The sequence below is a fragment of the Phalacrocorax carbo genome, chromosome 2 (assembly GCF_963921805.1).
Source record: "Phalacrocorax carbo chromosome 2, bPhaCar2.1, whole genome shotgun sequence".
Classification (NCBI taxonomy): Eukaryota; Metazoa; Chordata; class Aves; order Suliformes; family Phalacrocoracidae; genus Phalacrocorax; species Phalacrocorax carbo.
Genome location: NC_087514.1, coordinates 135,363,370 through 135,386,571, shown reverse-complemented (window position 1 = coordinate 135,386,571; position 23,202 = coordinate 135,363,370). Strand labels below are relative to the sequence as shown.

General features: G+C 40.0%; 1 protein-coding gene across 1 annotated transcript in view; it reads left to right on the top strand.

The window, feature by feature from the left end:
• Positions 1-23,202, top strand: part of BZW2 (basic leucine zipper and W2 domains 2) — a 57,444-nt gene that overhangs the window by 31,136 nt on the left and 3,106 nt on the right. The window contains exons 5-10 of the mRNA XM_064444491.1: positions 765-830; positions 7,087-7,222; positions 10,698-10,807; positions 12,647-12,817; positions 13,319-13,465; positions 17,669-17,807. Of these exons, the coding sequence (XP_064300561.1) occupies positions 765-830; positions 7,087-7,222; positions 10,698-10,807; positions 12,647-12,817; positions 13,319-13,465; positions 17,669-17,807 (769 nt within the window). The remainder of the gene's footprint in view (positions 1-764; positions 831-7,086; positions 7,223-10,697; positions 10,808-12,646; positions 12,818-13,318; positions 13,466-17,668; positions 17,808-23,202) is intronic.

Sequence of the window (23,202 nt, the reverse complement as noted above, 5' to 3'; positions counted from 1 at the left end):
ATAACCTGTGGTTGCACGATGGGAAACAAATGGTGAAAACTGGAGAACAAGTATTTCCAAGAACATCCTTGTTGTAACACCTTTGTCAAATGTTCTTCCTCTTTCCCTGGCAGTAGTGTGTCACATTGTAAGCACCTGTGTTAGTGAATTTGACAAAGATCCTGCATCTACTGAAGATGCCCAGCAGTGTGACCTGCCTGCCTTACTCTATCGGTTTACACCTGACAGCTTCCCCAGAGAGCTGCATTACCAGGGAAAGGGTGCAGAGTTCACCTCCTTCTCCTCCTCTTTTCCCCTGCTTTTGATCTATGGATAGGGTGAAAAGTAGAGTAGGAAAAAAATTTTGAGAAATACAAGAGAGACGACTATCAAACTGCAGTAAAATCTGGTTCAAACATTGCTCTATGAAGTAAGAATTGCAAAACTTTTATTTTTCCACTTGTGAACAAAATAATAGAGAAGGATGTTTTATGGTCTGCCGTGAGACAATGCAACAGATGACTGCAGAAATATCATTCTGCTGGCTGCTTATTTCCTGGAAACAACGTTTAAAGGAAAACTGCAGTGGAATATTTGAGTGTAAGAAGCCAGCAGTGCTTCCTACTTTTTCTTTCCTGCTGTGGAGATAAGAAAAAAATGGATTAGTCAAAGATATTCTTTACCGATTCAGTAGCGGCAGTCTTGTTTTCCTTTGCCTTTTTTGTGAAGAAGGATAGTTGCAATTGTTACTTTTTTTTTTAAAGTTAATTTGTGTTTATCTTTAGGTCTTCAATAAACTTATCAGGAGATACAAATATCTGGAGAAAGCGTTTGAAGATGAAATCAAAAAGGTAATGTTGGTGGCAGTCTCCTCTTGAGCATTAATATTTTCTAACCTATGCCTAATATAATTGTATATGTACAAATGTGGTGCTTTTATGTATTTTATTTTGCTCTACTGGAAAAGAGGATGGAATCTACAGGTGGCAGCTTTCATCTGAAACTGTCGCTCTGTGGGAATACTGCTGGCAGTACTTGATGTAGAGTAATTCTGAATTAATGCTGCTTTTGCTTGCTTTGACCAAACTTGCCTACTTATCCCAGGCTTTTCTGTGCAAAACTTCGATATCTTTCTTAATGACAGGTGGTATTACTATCCTGCTAACAGAACAGCTCTCTGTGGTTTTTTTCCATAGAATAAATGCAAATCTGCTGTGCAGAATGTTACTTGCCTTATGAGGATAAAACTACTCCTGCATTGTGGAATGAATCCTAACCACAAGGTTTTGTATTCGAGGCCATAGATACGTCCAAAAGAAAGTCATCAGCACTGGCTGAGTGTTCAGGATTTGCCTGTTAGGCTGTGGTGGATATTTGTGGGTACTGTTTTGTGTTGTTTTGTGACACTGAAGTCTAAGGAGACAGGAGAAACCTGGGTAGAAATGTTTGAAAAAAACAAAATATAGATTTATTATAGATTTATTTTGCCTGTGTTGAGTTCCTAGTAATAACAGATGTAAATATCTTCTAATGGCCTGAATATGTAATAAACAGTGTGCTGTGCTGTAACTTAACAGGCATGCTGATAATGGCAAAACCTGCCCTGTTACTAAAATACCATGTTTGTTAAAAGTAAAAGTGTGTTTCCATGCAAGGGTCAAGTGAGGGTAAGTCTGGAGCATGATGCCGCACCATCACCTCCTGTGGCTGAATAAATTTGGCTCTGATTTATACATTCTTGCTCATAGCGGAAATTATTTTTGCGCTTGTGGCCAGCATGCCTATTAACTGATGCTGATTGCTCAATACATCATTCTAAAGACCTAAATTTACCTCTATTCCCACAGAAATCTAATGTTCTTGTTGTTAATTACTATAATCATTGACATGAGAAGCGCTGACTCATAGCATTCAAGTTTCAGAGAGCGTTCAGCATATTAAGCAAGTGACATGTCAATTGAAGCCACCTCCTCTCTCTTCTGTAACTTGCTTGGGTTTGAATCCTTTAAGTTTCTAAGAATTCACTTAGTAACAAGATGAGACTCTAGCTATTGTATAATCATTTCATTCTCCAGTTGATGAACAAGTGGTTCTGATCTGACGATTATCCATGCTCTAGGCTTGAGAGAAAACAGTAATTTGAGGTACAGAGTGACTGGAGTCATGAGGCTCATGTGAAGCCACTGGAAGCATCCTAGTCATGGCAACACGGGGTCAGAGTGGGCTTGTTCACCTTGTAGGCTGCAAATCTCAATTTTATGTACATGCTTTTTGGATAGTTTTCAGTGTCAGGTTACATCATGTGTAACAGATCATGAGATTAGGTTTGCATAGCGGTGCTAGGCTGGGGGGTAACTTTTCCATCTGCCCTTCCATCACCACCCTTGGCTCCATGCTCTGGTGCAAACCTTGGTGTGGCTCCTGGGAACCTGGCCTTTCAGCGTGGCTGTCAGGTGTGCCTTCTTCCTCAGTTAATGCAGTTTACCTGAGAATTAGAAACTGAGAAGGTGGTTGTGAAGGTTTGGGCCTGTGTATTGCACTTGTCATTGCCTTAAAATCTTTGAGGACTATTCACAGATGCCTTTTGCTTACCTTCTCTCTCCCCTGCTTGCGTGAGCCCACCGAGTCACTGTCTTCTCACTGATGAGGCTGCTGGGTTTTTAACTATTTATGCTTTAATCATTGTATGCAATAGCATGTATGAGAGTAGCTGCTCACAGAGGGTCAGAAGATAGATATATTAGTTTTTCCAGAAGGTGTTTCTGCAAGATTTAGTAGTTCAAAGACTACTGCAGTTAGTCAGTGGTTAGAAAAGCAAGAGAGCGACTCCTTGATATTGTATCATGGGTCACTGTCCCAGCAATGAAAGTGATTTTTCTGGAAGGTTCATTAGGCAGCTAGAAGGAGTCATTTACAAAAAAAACACACAACACAAACAAACAAAAAAAACCCCCAAGGCATTATCAGCAATTTCATTCCACCACAAGAAGCAGATGGTGTCAGTGGGCTTTTCTTGCAAGAGAGATTCTCTTAAATGGCAGTATTTGTACAAGTACTTGCTTTAGGTCTTCTATTTCCTAATTCTGTCTTTAGGACATTATTATTTCCCAGCACCTTTCCCTTTTTGTCTGCTTTCAGCTTTCAAATGTTTTCTTTAACTCTTTCCCCCCGAATTGCCAGTTATTCTTTCCTCTAGTGACATAAGCAAACCATACATCTAAATTTTTCCATCTAAATATTTTGCACAAGCAATTTCAACAGAAAACAAAGATGTTTAAGTGCATTGCTCACCTGCTGGTTTTGATATAGGCAGCTTAAGGTCATATGAACACTGCCCGTGTGCTGGCATAGACCTATGACAACATTTTGCAATAATTTCAGTAAAATTCTCGGTTCCAAATTTGTGTTCATCCTTCTTACGTATGTATTTCTGTTCAGGTCAGTGGATGAAGAATGCAATATTAGCTGTCTGTATAGTGTGTTTGCATGTTTAAATAGCATTCCGTATAGGATTTTTGTCATCAAAATTGGGATAAAGTACAGATAAGTATATTTTTGGTCTTAACAGTGGTAAATATTACTGAGTCATGCGAGGATGTCTGAAGTACCGGGAGATGTTATGAGGTCCTTTGTTCATGTTCCTGTTTTCATAATGAAAGAATCCTAAAATCAAGCTGGGCATTATGAAATGAGTGGAGACTAATATTCTGAGATCAAATGGGGAGTAAACAGATGCTTTCAGTCAGCTAAATGAAAGGCAAGAATCAGTCAGCAGGTGTCTGTTGTTATGATAGCTGCCTTTTCCATTGCTGACAATTCAGTGCTGTCTGCAGGTGTGACAAACTGTCAGATAATAAAGCAACAGACAACTTTGGATAAAATATAAAAAGACTTCACACTCCCTGTGTGGATAAAATTCATTAATCTTCACTATTAAGGTTTCCAGATCACAAGAGGAGAGCAAAGCACATGTTTCTCTTGTATACTTTTTAATGCTGCGTACGTGTCTTTATGCCCAGAATTTGTGTCCAAAAGACTACTTCTTTAAATTCAAACATAGCATGGAACATCACATTTGGTCTGGTCTTCTGCTTATTAGGCATTCTGAACTCCCACTTAAATAGGTGGGAGTTCTTATAGCTATGATAAAAATATGGATTGTAAGGCAGAACTGCGCATTTTATGCCTGGAATCAGTCTGTATCTGCAACAAAAGCAGTAATGCCAGTGCTTGGCGAACAGCAGGGAAGTATCAGCTTGGAGAACTTTCTGTGGGTGGTTTGGTGCTATTCTGAAGTGACTTGGACATTCTGTGACTTCCCTGCTGAGGTTTGTAGTTGTGACGGTGAAAGAAGAGCTCTTAAAGCAATCAGCAATAAAAATGTGAAACAGCTTTGAACTAAACGTTTTGTTCTTTTTGATGGTTTTTAAGTGGGTTTATTAAAGGTTTTGATTCTTCCCATCACCCAGTCTCCCCCTAAATTAGGCTGTGTTACACAGTTGCTTGAAAGCATAGAATAATGTCCTTGAACAGCTTTTAAAAACTATTAGTAAAACAAAAATTATGCTAGTAGCTAAGTAGCGAGAGATGTGTAGAAGATGAGATTGCTGCTTAAAACATACTGCAGCGGGGTACAGTTCAAGAACACCACAATTCAGATTCATGCTAAAAGATTTGCGAGAAGTATGTTTCAGAGGAAAGGGAAGAGGGCGAGGCTGTGAACTTCATAGATACGTGATTTCAGACCTTCCAAAACATTTGAACAAACACAGATTTCTCAAAACTAGAGTTGATAAATGTTTGGATGTTCTTCTCTTATAATCCTTCTCTACCTTGGACTGCATAACTCTGGCTTTGCAGCTGGATTTGCTGCCGTTGTTGCTTTCATGACTCAAATCTATCGTGAATGAGTGTAACAACTGTTCATGGCCTACACATTACTGACAAAACCCAATGCCGGTTACAGCTCAGAAATATGTCAAAAACTGGTCGGTCATGTTAAAATAGTCAGTGTGACCACTTCCTAATCAAAATCCTCGTCTGTGGCTTATATGGGAACAGAAGGGGTAAGGGTTAAGTAGCATACGCAAAAATCTAAAGCCATTTACCCTCTGTTAACAGTCTCAGTACTTACAGTAAAGAACAAAAGGCCTAATTCAGATTTTTTCTTGTGCAGATCTCATTTTGGTACAGTATTGCTGATCAAGTTTGCATAAAGAAAATTTGAAATCCCTAGGCCTCCATTTTATACTAGACTTGTATTGAAATTTTGTTAAAATGTTTTCTGTCTTCCCATGAAATGTGGCCCTGGAGCTCCTCTACCTGCACCATTACATATACGAGTTAATTGCTGCATTTGCAAATACAGCACACCACTTGTTTCTCATCCATATATTTAGAAATAATAATTCCATTCATCTGCATCCCAAATTTTATTATATTTTTTGGTTGTGAGTCACAGTTTGCTGAAATAAAATTACACCTTGAGATTTTACAGTTTCATAATTCTTTTAAGCTAAAACTGCATGTTGCAATCATTTGGCTGAAGCCCACAAAAAAACCCCAAATTATTTGTCCATGGCCGAATCATTCAGGCCTGTGTAAACTATAATTTAAAACCGATGCTATTATGGAAGTACTACTGTGTGAATGAGGGTTTTTTTCAGTTCTGTTCACTGATACAGAGCAGAGCTATTCATAAAACACTGTATGAGTTTTAATAACTTCATTAGTTGTCTGGATTTTTAAAATATCACTGCATTCAGAAAGCTTTACAGTTAACGATAAGCTGCTTAGATGTCTTAGAGAAGAGCTCTCACTGTCCATGGTAACAAACAAGCACAGGGACATGACAGATATTCTGTCCCTTTGTATGTGGGTAGGTTTTGGTAATTAAGAATACCCTTAAATTGGAAGCTGGATGGGAATTTTCCATCAGAATGAGCTGTTCTGCTTTGATTGCATGTGTTGCTCATTTGAAGAAGGAAAAAGGGTGTCATGACAGCTGAAGGTAGCTGAATAAAGCACTGGTAGCTGAAGGAGGAAATGAGAATTCCTTTTTAACTCCAGAAATGGATGTCTGCAGTCTTCCCCCCCCCCCCCCCCTTTTTTTTTTTGTGGTGATGGTAAATTTGTAAATTAGCTTCTGATGGAGTCTGCAGCTTTTTGCAAAGAATAAGCTGCCCTTTGCTGTCTAGCCTCCTTTTTCCCATTGCCCATATTGTGATTGCTAACAACATGTTCAGAAAACATTATTGTTAGCGGTAATGCTATTGGCAATATCTCATTTAGCACAACTTTTTTCCTGGTGTAAAGGAAGAGGTGTGATGTACTTCATCAATATGCTTTCAAGTTGTTTAACACTATTTAAAATAGACTTTACTGCCATTTTTAGCCTTTAAAAGATAAATATGTAGTTCAGATCTCCTAGTGCTTAAGACTGTGAGATTTGTAATTTTTTTTCTCAAGCTAGTTGTTTCCTCTTGTAATTAGTAGTAGGAATGGTGAGGTCTTAAAGCAGCTGCTGTTCCTGTCTGTCCTTTGTCAGCTTTATCAAGAATGTCTGAACTGGAAATATATTTCTTATTTTAGTCAACAGAAAATCTGTTGTAATTGTGCTGTGTTCCCTTCCCCAAAAGGAAAACAGGAAACTTTCTCATCCTTTTATTGTTCACATGAGTTAAGTTTTTGTAAGCTAGAAAAGGAACTGCAACTGTGTGGGGCTTAGTCCAAAGTCCGGAGATGTGAATGGGCAGGCTTCTGTCAGCCTGTTGAAATCAGCAAGTCTGTGATCCTGTAATTTCTGTGGGTTTCAAGCCTTTAACAAGCGCTTTTATTTTACACATATACGCGTATTTGGAAAAGAAAGGCCTTGTCTCCCTAAGTCAGGCTGTATTGCCCACGCTTGCATCCTACGGAAAGTGAAATTAGAAGCGATCAGTGAAATGGCACTGCCATGCTTCAGGGCAGATTTTGATGTGATTGCTTTTAATTATAGTGGAACTTTTTGAGAAATAAGAAACTGTCTGCTAATGTTCATCTCTACCTGTTATCATTGCCTGTGGCTCAAATGTATCTTCTTCCCCCCCTCCTTTGTCTGACCCACAGCTTCTGCTGTTTCTTAAAGCCTTTACTGAGACAGAACAGACAAAGCTGGCAATGCTTTCTGGCATCCTGTTAGCCAACGGGACTCTTCCTGCTACAATTCTAACAAGCCTCTTCACTGACAATATAGTCAAAGAAGGTAATTTTCTATATGAACTTTTTTCTTACATTAGCTTTAATCAGAAATTTATTTTATTGCAACATGTTTTATATGTTAGAAGCTTGTAACTATACAACAGAAATCAGTATTTTAAAGTAGAAGGATATACAGACAGTAACGGCCAACATATTTTGTGAAAGAGGGCAGTCAAACATAGGAAAAAGGCAAGAAAAAGCAAAAACAAACCCCAAAGGATTTATGGTTTTTTAGAAGTTATACGTGTGTGCAGAATTGTAGAATATATGTATTGTTGTGATACTGTAAAAGTGTGAAGTACAATGTCAATTCCTGCAATACACCTACTACCATTTTTTTCAAGTGTTGCCACTATCTTGTCCATGTGAGTGTGAAGTGGAACAGAGGGCGGTGCAGGGCAACTGGATGCTGCAAAAGGAGAGAAAAATATTCAAGCCCTTGTTTTGCCTTTTACCAGTAGTGATCAGTGTTTGATATACTTTCCCATGGACTTGTATTTACCGTATGAGGAGTAGTGTTCTTTCAATCTTAGGGTATAATGCCTTTTTGAGATTACTTTTTTTTTTTGAGGGTTTTTAGTTAATTATAGCCACCTACCTTGGACTCCTCATTTTCCAAATGCTTGCTCAGCAATGTCTCTGGCAGTTACTAACTACCTGGAATAATTGCAAATGCACTGTCAGTGTTGAACAGTTTTCATGAGATATTTTTGGCTTTGTTAAAGAGCTATATATCCGCTGAAATATATTCTAACTTTCATTAAAAAAAAGTGCTCTAACTTCATGTTCTCATTTGCAGCATGCTAACCATTACATTTGTTTCCTAAATGCTGCATAAAGAAAAGCCACAGCTGCAGCTTTGCTCTGTTATCATCCACAGCTTTCGGAACCAGAATTAAACTAGGAGAAAATTCAAACAAAAGCACTAATCCATGTCTTACTGCAATCCATCCGTTGTGGTGGCTTGCAACGTTTTTAAATCAAAGTATGTTCCTAGTTATGGGAAGACAAGAGGCATCTGAAAACTCAAATTTTTGAAATTCAAGTAATTTGTTATATTTGAAATTTAACATTTTAAGAATTCAATTGTTACTTACAAATCCTAGAACAAATCCCATTTGTGTTACGAACTTATGTTTCTAGGAGCCCTAATCTTTGTTAGGAGCTTGCATACACTTTTGGTTCTTGGCTTATATATACTAAAAATGTACCTGTGTCAGCATTTGAGGAAAAGATTGTTCTATCAGTGTTCTGGAACAGATCTTCTATGGAAGAATAGTTAAAGATGAGAAGATAAATGAAAAACAGGAAAACGATCAAGGCTTAAAACAGGTAGATCATATAAAAATAAACTTGATAATGTCCTTGATTTGTAAAAAACAATGCTACAGGCAAGTGAGGTTAAAATACCTGAGGAAAAAAATTTCAGAGAGAGTTGTTTATCAGCATGGCAATTGTAACATTGGCAAAGAATTGCGCGAAAGGGAGAGAGGATAGGTTGTGCTAATAGGAGATCTGTCAAGTCTGAGGACAAATACCTCACTCATTTTAGGATTACCCTTTTTCAGTGTTGTCCTTACTTTTACTGTGATGGGAAAAAATGTCTTTTGGGGATGGCTGACATTTCTAATAGAGTCAGAGAAAGGTCTAGGCAGTGGTGAAACCTCATCAGGGTTAAGTGCACCCTTATTGTCACCCATGCTGAAAAACCAGGGCAAATGCGAAGAGCAGCAAATGGGGTTAATCAATACAATGAATGGCTGAACTTGCTTTCTGCAAATTGGAGGGGAGGACACGACAGAAAAAGAAGAGAGCTATTTAAAGGAAAAGATAGTGGCAGCACACGAACAGAGTACGGGAAATGGCCAATGATAAATCTGGACTGTAAATTAGAAGTAAGTTTGAAAACAAACATATGTGGGTAGTGAAGCCCTTGAACAGCTTCCCTCTAATATTTGTACTGGCATAAAACTTGTCTTGTTTTAAGCTAAAACTTGAAAAAGGGTTTAGGGCATGGGTATTGGGGTTGGCACTTGGTAGCAGAGAGTTCTATTCGATATTGGTATTGAACTCATAAGCACATCAGATACGCTCAACTGTGTTTGCAGGTTCAGAAATTACAAGTGGACGTTACCCCTAGGTCCCCTGTTGGTTGACCAGGCTTTGTCAGTCTTGACTAGCCAGCACACAGACCTTATGATCACTGCATCATGCTAGTTTTACTTGGAACCTGCTGTACAAAATGTAAAACAAGGCCAAAGTAGTATTTGTGGCCTCTCTTGGCGTGGCGTTGTGCATCCATGGTTCCATATAGCACTTCGCTAAGGATTGTGCCTTATGACTAAGCTCTTGAAATAAGATTGCTGAAACTGTTGAAACAGTCAAGATCTGTAATGAATGTTAATGAAGTTTACACTGCTCTGGGAATAATTTCTTCTGTTCTTGTTTGATGACTCATTTAGTCAGTGTATCCTAGAAATAAAAAGAATGGATATCTATCTAGAAAGTGGCTAAGAATGACAAAGCTACTTCCTACCAGTAGGTCCCATCTAGCTCTCAGAGCTTCAGGACTGCTGGAGGTGGAAGAGAAAATTATAATGACAAGCTGTAGCATAATATACCATTGTCATTATCACCACCCTCAAATGCTGATATGGGTGTAGTACAGAGAAGCATAACAGGCCTACAGGGGACCTCCCTCAGGGATGAGCTGGGTCTTCATCTCTGTTACCTTTCAGCTTCCTTCAGCTCCCTGCACTTGCTGCTGGCAGCCAAGAAGCCAGAGCAAAGCTGTGGTGGTGCTGCTCTGGGAAATAGGAGGTGTGGGTCTAATGGTTTCTTAGCTCCCCTGGGAAAGCTACAGCCAGCAGAGGTAGAGTTTGTTTGATTTAATGCACAAAATACTAAATTGTACCTTGAGGAGGGAATTTTTCCACTTAAAATCGTATTTGTGCGTGATCCTAAGAGCTACGAAATGCCACCTAGGAGGACGGGGTACTATCAGTTTCCTTGAAGTTGCAAAGTTATTTAACCCTATTCCAGGACTTGCTAAAAGCCTCTTTGAAGATATGTTTTTTCAGTTCTTATTCCTGACTATCCTTTATTATTTTGTGCCTCATTTCCTAATGCATTATTTTTCCTTTTGCATTGGACTTGGTCTGTAAATTGGGGAGGTAGGAAAAATAATTGCAAAGAAAACCTTTGAACAAGTGAATGGAGATGGGCAATACAGAATGAAAAGATTTTTCAAACAATCTAGCATACTCCCGAAATTTAATACTGCCTTAAAGAAAAAAAATGAGCATTTCAGCTCTACGTGTTTGGTCCCATTGTCATAAATGTATTTTCATTCTATATTCTTGTAAGCATTTTGTAGCCCTGTAATTCTTATAGCCATCTTGAATTCATGTTGAAAATTGCTGAAGCATTGTTGTGGTTGGGTTTTGTTTTGTTTTTTTTTTTTTCTTTTTCTCAAACAGGGATTGCAGCCTCTTTCGCTGTAAAGCTTTTTAAAGCATGGATGGCAGAGAAAGATGCCAATTCTGTAACCTCTGCTTTAAGAAAAGCCAACCTTGATAAGAGATTGCTAGTAAGTAAAATATATTTTCAATAATCCTTATTTCTCCTTGGGAAAGAGAAGGAAATAAAAATAAAATGCAGATGGTAGTTTGCTGTAAGTGTGTTAACTCCCCCTCAGACTCTCTTAGCATTTTTTAAATATTTGGAATCACAGCAATATTGTTTTGGCTGTAGCATTGATACAGGTTCAGGAATATTAAATATCACATGCTTTTACATGCTGTCTCTATTTTTCCTGTAGTTAAATGCCTTCTGAAAGACTGTATATACGGTACTTAGGAGTTAACTAATTTTTTTCCTAACCACTGCTAACAAAACACACGCCACCAGCAACTGTGTGTGAGAACTTCAATTGTTTTGAAATGTCTTACGTTTGTAAATAATAAAGCATGAAGAGTTATGATTAGAATGTAAGTTTCCAAAGTGACAGTGTTTAAATGGTATAGTGAAAGCACAGTAAGCTAATATTCTGCAGCAATAGCCATCTGGGTAGCATAAATGGTCCCGCAGTGATGACAGCAGGCCTAGTAGGAGCATGCAGGAAGGCTTTCAGCCTTTGGACTCAAAACCTGTGTTCTGGGTTTGTAGCAATGGCCCGAGGTATTTAGAGTACATATGAATACTCAACAATGTCATGTGCCTTCTCTCCCAGTGTCTTTCTGAAGATTAATAGAGTTTTTTTTAATCCTCAAAAAGATTGCTGCTGCAATAATCCAATCAAATGCGCTACATCCTGTGTAGCAGTGCCTGGAGAATTTCAGCAGCATTTCCTGTTTCTACCTCAATAATTTATGATTAAGCAAGAATCTTTCGAAAGTGAAGCAACCTCCCACATCTCTTCATCTCTTCAATTTGTATTTGATTTTAAGAGTCACAAAGTTTGCCATAAAGCTGGGAAATGGGCTAATTACACTTTGTATTAGAGAGGGGAAATAGAACAAACTGCTTCCATTTCTATTTCAAACCTGACTGACTTAAGCTTTCAGCTGTTGGCTGTCATTATGCTGCTATATTAAAGAACTATAAAGTATGTATCAGATGATGTTGCCTAGCATAGATGCCTTCATGACAGTTTCCTCTTAATCTCATTTTCAGTAAGTAAACAGATTGAGGGTCTCTAGCTTGATTTGTGGGATGGATAGCACTTTTTTTTAAAAAAAAACAACATTGTTAGACACCAAGAACTGGAGTGTAGGTAAATACTGTTTGAATCCTTGCCAAGACGGGGTATCTGCTGCAGCAATTTTTAAGGAAAAAACTAACTTTTCTAAGTAGCTGGACAGTGTCTTTGAATTAGAAACACCTACAGGAGTTAATGTTAACAGTAATGTTAAAAGTGGATTTTGTGATTTTTGTGAAATGATGCATTGGTGGTAATTGTTGCGTAGCAGAGTAGCGACATCAGGCCAGGGTGCCTGGCTTATACATGTATTGCAAAGTGTAGTTTTCTTAAGAGGTAAATGTGTGGATGCACTGGGAAGGCATGGTAAATGTGCTTTGCATATAATTGCTTTACCATCTATTCCTTTGTACTTTCCCTACAAGACTCTTGGAATTTGGAAACGGTATAGTTTCTCTGAAGACTGTTCTGAGCGACATCTTAAGCTTGCAGCTGTTCATCTGGAAAGGGTATTAGGGGTTTTGCGTAACTGACCATCATTTTTCCCTCCACTGTAACCAAGCACATTTTAAATGAAGTGTTGACTTTTCCAGTGTTAATACAAGCGTTGACTTTTTAAACTGTAATACCAGGTGATTCCCACTGTTCACTGTTAAAAAATGTTCCTTCCATTCTGTCAAGAGTCAGAGTTGGTTATTTATTTAACAGAGAGCATTCCTGTCTTTTTAGGAACTGTTTCCAGCCAACCGGCAGAATGTGGACCATTTTGCCAAGTATTTTACTGAAGCAGGTCTAAAAGAACTCTCAGACTTCCTTAGAGTTCAGCAGTCACTGGGGACTCGTAAAGAACTTCAAAAAGAGCTACAAGAACGTCTCTCTCAGGAATGCCCAATTAAAGAGGTAAAGAGTGTTGTTTTTTTTTTTTAGAACTTCTGTTTATATAATAATAGTCAAAGACTTAAATCAACAGTAGGTACAAAGGAACAGATATGAGCACTTCATAGATTTCCTCTGTTTTTCTTTAAATCATTTTAATTTATTCATCAGTTCACTCTGTGCTTAAGATTAAAGCAACAAAATATCCTTGGGATTTGCAAATGCAGCTGACTGTGGGGTTTGGTATTTTTTTGTTCGGTTATACTTGATAAGAATGTATTTCATTTAACTGCATTAACTGTTTGGTTGGAGGGGAGGGACAAAACTTGTAGTCAAGTAGTAGTAATGTTGTTAAATAAAAACATGCTAAATGCCTCCTTTTTTATTATTCTTGTTCTAATTTTGTTTCTTATTACTTATATACCGTGGTGTTATTTGTAAATGATTGCAAGTATTTGGTAAGTCAGCATCGTTTCTGGTTCATTGGAAATCTTGCTTAAGACAGCAGTTTATTTCCTGCTCCAGGTAGTGCTTTATGTAAAAGAGGAAATGAAAAGAAATGAGCTGCCAGAGCCAGCAGTGATTGGTCTCCTGTGGACCTGTGTCATGAATGCTGTGGAATGGAACAAGAAAGAAGAGCTGGTTGCAGAGCAAGCCCTCAAACATCTAAAGGTGTGTGCATGGGTGAAGAGGGGAAGAGCTGCTGTCAATTAACAATACGTTCTACAGTGGTCAAGTTTTTACCTGTTTAAATCACAGAGATTGAGTTTTGAGAGCTGCCACTGAGCCCACTAAGTATTGTGTATAGTCCCTTCTCCTTTAATCAACTGAACACAAAATTGAGGTAGTTCAGATTGTTGAATGCCCTGAGGCATACAGTGCAGAGAACCAGGGCAAACAGAGGTGGTCACAGCCTGAGCACCTCTGCGTTGTGCTTTCTCAGTGTGCCGGATCCTGAGAGGCTCCTTGCCATGGGGTCAATGCTAAGCAAATGCTGAGACTCAGCTCTGCTCAAACCTGACTAGTTAGCCTGCAGGAACTGCCTTTGCAATGTCTTTGCCAGAAGCAAAGATGCTTTGGGAGCACAGTGAGGCAGCACTTGTGCTGGCTTTGCACAGAGCTGGTTAGATCCTGGCAGGACTGCTGAGCTCAGAATCTGTGCAATGGTTGTTGCTGATGTTGATTGTGGGAGCTGGATACTCAGCAACTTGTTGACTAATAAGCCAGGAGCTGGCTTGAAGCATGTGCCCTGTATAGTGTGGTTACTCTCTCATCCAGTTACTGTCCTTGTAGAGGAGAGAACTGGAATGCATAGAAAGACGGGCTGTAGTTTACTAAGTGATGACAGATTGCAGTACCACATTTGCATGTTGGTACAAAAACTCTTCTGACCTTGGAGTGGGGAAAAAACCTAAAAGCAGTGCAGAGGCATCAGAGTCATTGCTATAGCATTCCTCATCGAAGTCTGAAGGAATTGTGTGGTGCAAGACACTGGAACGGAGAACAGAGGGCAGAGAGGCTTTTCAGCAGAATTAGTCCTTTTAAGCTGGTAAACCATGAGCAAGAGAATACTCCCTCATAGCCAGGGCTGCAAAGATTTGCCCTAGGACAGAAGTGATCTGTTATTTATTCTTTATGGTAAAATGGACCTTAAACTTGATCTGAATTCCTTTCTTCTTCATATTGGATGCTTCTCCATACTTGGAGTTACCACATTGGTTTAGGTCTTGCTACTGCTGTCCTTTCATCTGAATTTGGTTTCCCAATCCTAGAAAAGTAGTCACTAGGGATCTTGTGTAGTCTTTGATGGTAAAATTGAATGCCTTGAAGTCTTCTCAAGTAACCCAAATAGCAGTAGAAAGACAAGATAGTTTCCAGAAGGAGGAGAGACATGGTTTTTCTTGTTCTTTTGATGTAAAAATTGATCGTATCTCTTTGAGTTGTAACAGAATATCCATTGAGAATTATTGTCTAGTACTGCAGGGCAAATTAACAAACACTTTTTGTAATATTTGAACACTGGGAAAAGAGAAACATAGCTGGCTTTGTACAAATATTGTTGCGGGGATGCTTAGTCCTATGCATCTCACTGACCCAAGCCATTGCCTATGTATGTAATGCCACTAGATTGTGTAAGACATCTTGCCTATATAAGATAGGCATCTTTCTAGGTACATCCACCATCTAAAAACAGAGGACAAATTTGTATGGGGTATTTACTATTTGCACTTACAGGTAAGATCTTAACAGAAGCAGTAGAAATAGAAGCTTAAGAGTTCGCTAGCTGCTTCTTTATGTTGCAGTGTTCAAAACTGAACAGCATTTGTTTCAGATCCTTCCTGTATGGATAGGTAGAGACAGATCTTGGATTCTTCTCTTTGGGCTCTCAGCTGACCCAATGTGAGCCAACTCCAGAAATCAGATTAACACTGTGAGCGTGACGCAGAGCCTAGTTCCTGTGCTCTCCTGTTTGTTGACATGCCCTGATACAATCATGGAGTTGTTTCGCATGAGTCAGGGTATGTATAAATACATACTTGGCATGGGACGTGCCAGGTGGTGGGATTTATTCTTGTATGGCTGTACCTGACAGACAACTTTCACAAAGCACGTTTGCCAAAGCTTTGACGTCTGGGTACCAGTCTCTTGAATTTATGAGATTTCTTTTCGTACGCTGTATACGAGGGACCCCTGAAAAGACATGTCAAGTGCACAGACTATTGACTTAGTTTACGGTTCTTAACAAGCTTTACTGGGTGGGTGGCTTCCTAATGGAGGTAGTGGGCAGCCACGAACCAGTAAATACCACATGTGCCATCCGCATGGCAGGACTGGCAGTAGCTGAACTCGGGAGGAGACATGACAAGTTGTTAAACCCTGAATCTCACAGGATAAGCTCTTCACCGTCCCAGTAACCTCACTATGACGCTGGGGCTTGGCCCCTAGGCCACCTCCAGTGCAGAGAAACGACATTCCCCGTGGGTGGGGAGAATTCTCCAGACAATTCGCACTGCAGGCAAGGCTGTGGTGTGAGCTTCATGACACTGCAGCTGCTGCTCTGCTGCTCCCTAACCTGCAGCAAATGAAGAACAATGCTGCTGAGCTCCGCTGGCAATAAGGGGAACTAATTTTATGGTTCCTTAGTCAATTATCCACTTGTAAAACTTAAAATTATAAGTCTGTACCCATACAGAAGTGAGAGGAATGTGAAGGGAGTCAATCAGATGTGGCAAGAAAAAGGTATCTTACTTCTAAACTGAAAAGATAGGACTTTTTTTATAAATTGCTTAACTCTTACAGACAGCAGCACTTCACAAACCTGTGGACAGGAGTGGTTTCTGCCGATGCTGTTAAATAAACAAACTGCAGTGTATATTGCCCTGCCTCCCTGCAACTTGCCTAGATACCAGCTGGATGCTTCAAGGCCCTCCAAAAAAGAGGGAGTCTTGTTACCCAAAGCCTGCATAAGTTTTGCACTGCTTTTACCAAAACAGTGATGTTGTTTCTAAAGACGTGGCTATACCTGCCAGAAGTGGAAAAGCTCAGCCTCTGGTGTTAGCTACATCTAGTAATTTCTCAGAGTCACTTTGTAAGGAAGTTTATTTCAAAAGTTATAATACCGCCTGCCTGCCTGCCTAGCTGCTCTTACAGTTGCTGTGTGATTTCTTGCTCTCTCTGTCTTTAAATTAATAGCTGATAATTATTTTGCAAAAGACATTCTGGACCAACTTTTCATATTTTAGTCAATTTTCATGTGGTTTTTTCCCCCCCCCCCCATGGATCATGTTGAGTAAAACTCTCAGGATTTAGCACCTTGTAAAGAAGTCCTGAATTGTATGTACTTTTGAACGTGCCCATCGGTGCTGATGGTGATGGGTGGTTTGTTGCCTGACCCTGTCTATCAGCAGCCCTGGTTGCACAGACCAGAACTCTGCGATACCAGGCCATTCCAAATCCAGCTGAAAAATGCTAAACTGACAGCGTTACTGAAAACGATGCAGAGAGGTTGAACTGAGCAGTGCAACAACAATTTAAATACTAACCTTAATGTGTATTTGGCCAGGGCTTCTGAAAATTAAGGGCAATTTGTCTTCCTTCAGCTCTGAAAAATGCTATTAATATTACCTTAAATTTAAAATTGCAGTCTTAGCTGAACTCACTACAAGCTAAGAGGAAAGGAAATCAGAGATATATGGATATAAACACCATAGTTTTTAAGGAAAGAGTGAACAGGATATGGTCTTTTGATGTAATTTTTTTATTTTAAGGTCTGAAATTAGAGAACAAAATTTCATAACAAAAAGTGCTTGCATTATCTTTTATTATATTAAGAGTTGATCCTGTGCTTTGAAAACATTGCTGTTTACCAAAGCAAGGGTTGTCACGATACTCTGATGGTGATAATGAGAAAAAATAATGACACTTGATCACACCTGGAACAATTTAATTCAATTTCCTCAGACTTCTGAAACCTCTGTGAAACTATAGATTTGTATTTTCATTTTCTTCATCGTAGGATATCTTATGTTATAAACACCAATAAAGCATCGCTCCTGACTCAGCAGCATGCTACCTTGTGAAATGTACGAACAGCAGTACTCCAAAATGTGGACTTTAAAAACTGATCTTGCAAAATTCAGTATCTATAAGTGGTACTGAATTTTAGCTCACCGCATGCAGCACATCTTACAGAAGCTATGGATATTTATGTAGATGCATTGTATGTGTTTAAGTAAATGCAGTTGGCAAGTAAATCTAAAGTTTCAGTGAAACAGATTTTCAGGGATGAAATTCATGATGCATACATTAAAAAAAATTTTGTTTCTTTTGAGTATACTGACATGCGTTTTGTTTTTTACCCTCTCTTCCTTTCAGCAATATGCCCCCCTACTTGCCGTGTTCAGCACTCAAGGCCAGTCAGAGTTGATTCTTCTCCAGAAGGTGCAGGAGTACTGTTACGACAACATCCACTTCATGAAAGCCTTTCAGAAGATAGTGGTACTCTTTTATAAAGGTAAAATTCTATATCCAGTGTCATAAACTGTGCATGGATTCTCTATGCCAACCACTCACCTACGACTAACAGGCAACAGACGTTCTCCGGATATTGCATACGAGAAGGTTGTGTTGGAGTTGAACTCTGAAATATCTTACGCTTTGATAGTTCAGAGGAGCACATGGCAGCAGGAAAAGCCAAAACAAGCCCTTCTCTCTCTCTCTTGCGTTTATCCTGTAGTCAAGAAGCATGAGCAGGACCCAAGCACCATCCACAGTCAGTTCAAGTGCAGTTCAGTTCTTGTATAAAACCAGTTCTTGGAAGACATTTCTATAAATTCCTGGCAGATTTAAAAAGTTCATTAGAGCTTGGTTTTAAGAAACCTTGAAAGTGCAAACCCTCTTGGCAAGAAGATTTTTCAGGGTTTTTTGGTTTGTGGGCTTGGTGGTGGTGTTTTTGTTTTGGTTTGGTTTTTTTTGTTCCTCCCTCCCTGCCAGAATGAGCTTTCCTTATTCTTCTTTCCCTTTTCCTTTCCCTGCCAGTTTCTTGCAGGTCCCATAGTCTGAGGGATTTAATTCTTATTCTGAAGTTGACTTCTTCGCAAGTTTATTCTGATCGGGTTGTCATAGAGACTAAAGGTCTTGCACTGTGTGTGATGGGTGGGTGCCAGTTTGTTCTGACATTCTTGCTATAAATAGTTGAAGGAGAAAAATCAGCAGGAGTAGAAACCCAGTATTGATCTTTGTTCACCCTGTTGTGTCCAGGTACATGTTCAAGGCAAATGAAATCAGACTGTTAAAATAATTCATGGCTTCAGAAGGCATGAATCGTGGATTTTCCTCCATCCTTGTACAGCATGGCCTCTAGGACCTTGTCCCTCTGCCCTCAAATTCTACAATTGTAAACACTACTAATGACTGAGGACACACTTGAAACTGCAACCTGCAGCAAGCACTTTATTCAGTTTTCTTTGGAGAAGAATATTCACTTTGGACGTGGTGAATGAGTGCCGTAACTGCTGTGCTGTCAGACCATAAGTGATGGTTAAACCAGAAATAGTCTTGTGTAGGATGCCTTCAAAATTTTTGTAAATTCATTATTTCATTAGCCTGCAAGAGCAATCCTGACATTCCAAAGTGTTTTTTAAAAAAAGAAAATAAATCACTAAATCGGATGTTAAACTTAACTTGGGTTCTTGGAGCGTGTTTCCATCTACTCCGTTCACCCCTCATGCTCTTGTTTGGAGTCTGGAGATGTACTTGGGCAGGCTTTTAGGAAGGGTAAAAAGACTTTAGCCTCAGCACTACAAGTGTCACAATATTGTTTAGGATTTGGATGGTGTCTAGAAGAGTGTTTGGAGCTATTGTATGGCCTGTCGGTAGAAGCCACGAGTTCAGCATGTCCAGCACGTGCAGTACTTGCCATGCCCGTATTCCTGCCTGCAGTACCCTGGGCAGGTGTGCCGGAGCACCTGCCTCTGCCATCTGATGCAGTCACGCGGTGGCACGGCTGCCAGCCCTTCCTGACCCCGTTTAGGCTGAAGCTGGCTCTGCCCTGTGTGGCAGACTTACTGCTGCCTACTAGCAGCTGCTTGCCTGACTTTACAGCCACTAGCTGTAGGACCCTTCTGAGTGCAGGACACAGTAAGGAAGTCGTCAGCTCCATCTATTTAAGACAGCTTTGGAGTTAAACAGTGTCCATTAGGTGAGGACGTGCTACTGCATTAACCGTGGAAGATTCTGGGAGAGCTCATCCTCCAATTCTTGTTTTTCCCACATGATCTTGTTGAGCTTTAACAGCTCATGGCTTTGGCTTGTCCGTACTGCCTGCCTTTGCTTCGTTTCAGTGCTGGCAGAGCTCACCCTTTCCTTCTCCCCAGTTCATACCTATCCACTAGAAACAAGCCATCAAGTCTTTTTAGAGACATACACTTTATTGTGGGTAAGTTGCTGATGATGGCTTATCTTCTGTTTCCTGATAGTCAAGGAAAAGAGGCCCCAAAAACTACTACTATGTCAGTGGTGAGGGAACAGCAGAGGCCCACGTTCCCCTTTCTTGTGCTTCAAATGTAACCCGCACAGGATCTGGAGAGGTTTCAGGATACCTAATGAACTTTTTCAAGTGACAAATAAAGGTATATGAAGTATCTGTGGATGTCCAGACAGAAATGCAGCTATCTGCCAGCATGAATGTGGACACTTCATTGCTTATTGTTCATTATGAGGGAGTGCTTCCTGAGCATGAAGACAGTCCTCAGTGATGATAGGCACCAAATGCCACTCATGCTTTGACAATTTTATTTTTTTTTATTCTGTCTCTAAACAAGGAGGAATATCCACTTCTCCCCCAATGAAAGCCCAAGCCCTGTTCTCCCTTAAGTGGTAGCAGCTTCTTACCAGCTTGTAGGTATAATCTGCAAAAGCAGTTCTGAAGTCAGTTAAAGCCTGTTGACAATGATGATGACAATGTTGTTGTATATCTTTGCATTCCTGGTACAGTATAGAGAAAAATCAGCTGTCCAGTTCTGTACTGATCCCTGGCTATGATGTTGCTTCTCTGGTTCTCATTTAAAGCCAGTGCAGTTGTAAACCTGCCAGCTGCATTTTGACCAATAATCTAAAAGCCAGTTACAGAATAAAAATTACTGAATTCTCCTGAGTGGCACCTAATAAGTTTGCCGGCCTCCTTGCTAGTTACGCTTGCACTGTAAGATGTATGTTGGTTTATAGCCCATTCCATGTTGCTGTGTGTCCCTTAACTGTGGGTAAAATAAGCATTGTTGGGTTAGGATAACATACTGTATATCATATTCACTTGCAGAATCTCCTTTCTTTTAGTCTGTTTCCAACCCTGAAATTTGAAATATGAAATCTTGATACTATTGAAATTAATAACTGTTCCTTTCATGAGGATCAGAAATTCACCCTTTAAAGAGCAAACACCCTTAGCAGGCACAAAGCCTCTGCGTACTTTTGCATTAGAATTCAAGACAATGTTTACAAAATACTGGGAAAAAAGAATCACAGGTACATGTGAAGTAGTGCTCTGGTTTGTGGCAGCATAATTAGGCCTCAGAGATATTCTTCTGCAGTAGAGGGATGTTGTAACGAAACGATGCAGACTGTCTTCTCAAACGCTGCAGGAATCCTGCGCTTACAAGAACTGAACCTTCAAGTTCCACTCGATACACGGGTTTTGTTTTTTTGATGGAACACAATTATCTTTTAATTTCTTCATTATTCAAGAACTTTCTTTTGGTACTGCATGCAAAAATTCCCCAGAAGAAAAAAAAAAGCAAAACCCACCATAAAGACCATAACTGTACTGTGGGTGACATTCCTTGCATTGAAAGAGCCCTTGCCTTAAGGCTGGGTCCTCCCAACTGAGTTAGCTGCAATAGAGTTGAATTTTGCAGATTGATTGACTGTGGTGCAGCTGACAGGGTGTGCTTTTCCCCTTACTGCCGATGGCTATGCAGTTTGAGTTGAAAGCAGAAATTCATTTGAACTGGGTGATTTAGTACAAAGCTGAGACCTGAACTTCAAGTAACTTTCCAGTTAACCCTGCAGTAAAGACACTGGGCTCTTCAGCCTCTCTGCTCTGCTCTGCTCTTCTTCCTTTCACGAGGGACATCCCTGGAGGCTCTAGCTGTGGGTGGTTTGAGTGGCAGTTGGCCGCACCTGCAGGAAAACCAGCTCTCTCAGGCTGACATCACCTGGGACTGCAGTGAAACTGATGTGCACACGCCCACAAACCACAGTGTTCAGCTTCAGCTGTTAAAATATATCTATAATCAACTTTAATGAGGAATAACTATATATATACACAAAATGAATCATTCCCTTCCTCCTCCTGTCCCCCCCCCAGTGTTCCCATTGCTTCAAAGCAACCTAGAGGTATGATTAACTACGCCCTGTCCTGCATGATTGTTTAATTGAGCATCTCTGTGTTGACAGGAGAATATAATCTCTTATGAGCACTGGAGGCATGAATGTATTACAAATAATAGTGCTCAGAAATGAGAGTTGCAGTTGTCCTTTTTGTAGTTGAATGCATTTTGTTCTTTGTTAGTGTAGGAGGCTTATTGCTGTTGAGTTATATATAGGCAAATTTTTCATCCACCTGACTTGAGAATGTTTTAATCTCCGAGGCACACAGATTGCATTGGTGAGATTGAAAGGTTTGGGGTTTTGGGGAGGCAGTGAGAAGTTCCCCCTTGGCAACAAACCCTTTGAGCTTACAGTCTGCAAATCAAAGAACTAAAGCCCTAGTACTGTTGGACTAAGATATGAGCCTACCTGGAGGCGCTTCCTTGTTCAGTATCATAATATGGACTGTAACGCAGCAGTCGGGTTTTGCAGCTTCTATACAGCAACTTCGTGTTTTCAAATGTCTGTAACGCCCAAGAGCTAGCTTGAGCTGGGGAGGGGATTGCTCTACTCTTCCCCCTCCCCTGGAAATCTCTCCTGATTTTCTTTGCCTGTCCCTAAGGACCGTAATACGTGTCACACCCTCAGTAATTCTGCAGATGTAGCTGTGTGGACTTCAGGACTCTGTGGTGAACAAATGCTTTTTACATGCAGGGATTAAATTGCAGTTTCGTGAGAGTCCATGTGAAATATTTTCAGGTTTGCTAAATGAAAATCCTGATCTGTTAAATGCTGTAATGCCTTTGAGCTGCTGCTGAAGACGGCTGGCAAGTATTAAATGCAATGTGTTTGAAACCTCTTTCTGAGCTCCAGTGTTTCTGTTACACTGGAGAAAAAAGTCCATTGTGGTGGGTTGTGATTTCAGGAAGATAATGGCTTTATGTGCCACTTGTAGGGTTCACTAAGTGCAATTTTATATGTACTGAAAAAAGCCCAGAGCCGGTGCAGTCCTGTTTTCCCTGTGTTTTCAGCTTACTGTCGGTTGCAGGAAACTATAGAAAAGGTTTTATTTTGGAAAAGTGTCTGAAAGACACGGTAACTTCCAGTCACACGCACTCACTAAATTCTGAATTTTCAGGGAGACTTCATATTCCGTTACTGTTGGATGTCTTGGGATAGGCTTGATTAAGTTCAAACATCCCCGGTTGCTTCCATCTGTTTACTGTTCAACAGCATATGTGAAACGTGTCTACTCTGTCTCATTCAATCAGATGTTCTGGTGTCATTTATTTCAGTTTGCCTTCTTCCCTTCCCTGCCACATCTGCTATAACCTTTAGGCTGAAGCAGACGGTGATGGTCAGGGTCGGTGCTTCAGCCAGCGAATCCCCAGTGGGTGGGACGGTACTGAGGGGCCCAAGGAAGCAGTGAAGGACTCAACGTAAATGCGTTGATTTTGCAGAGCAAGGGAGGGTAGTTTGTTCAAAGACAAAAAGAATGGAAATTTTAATGAGATGTAGAAAGATGTCTTTAGTCTTTTTATAGA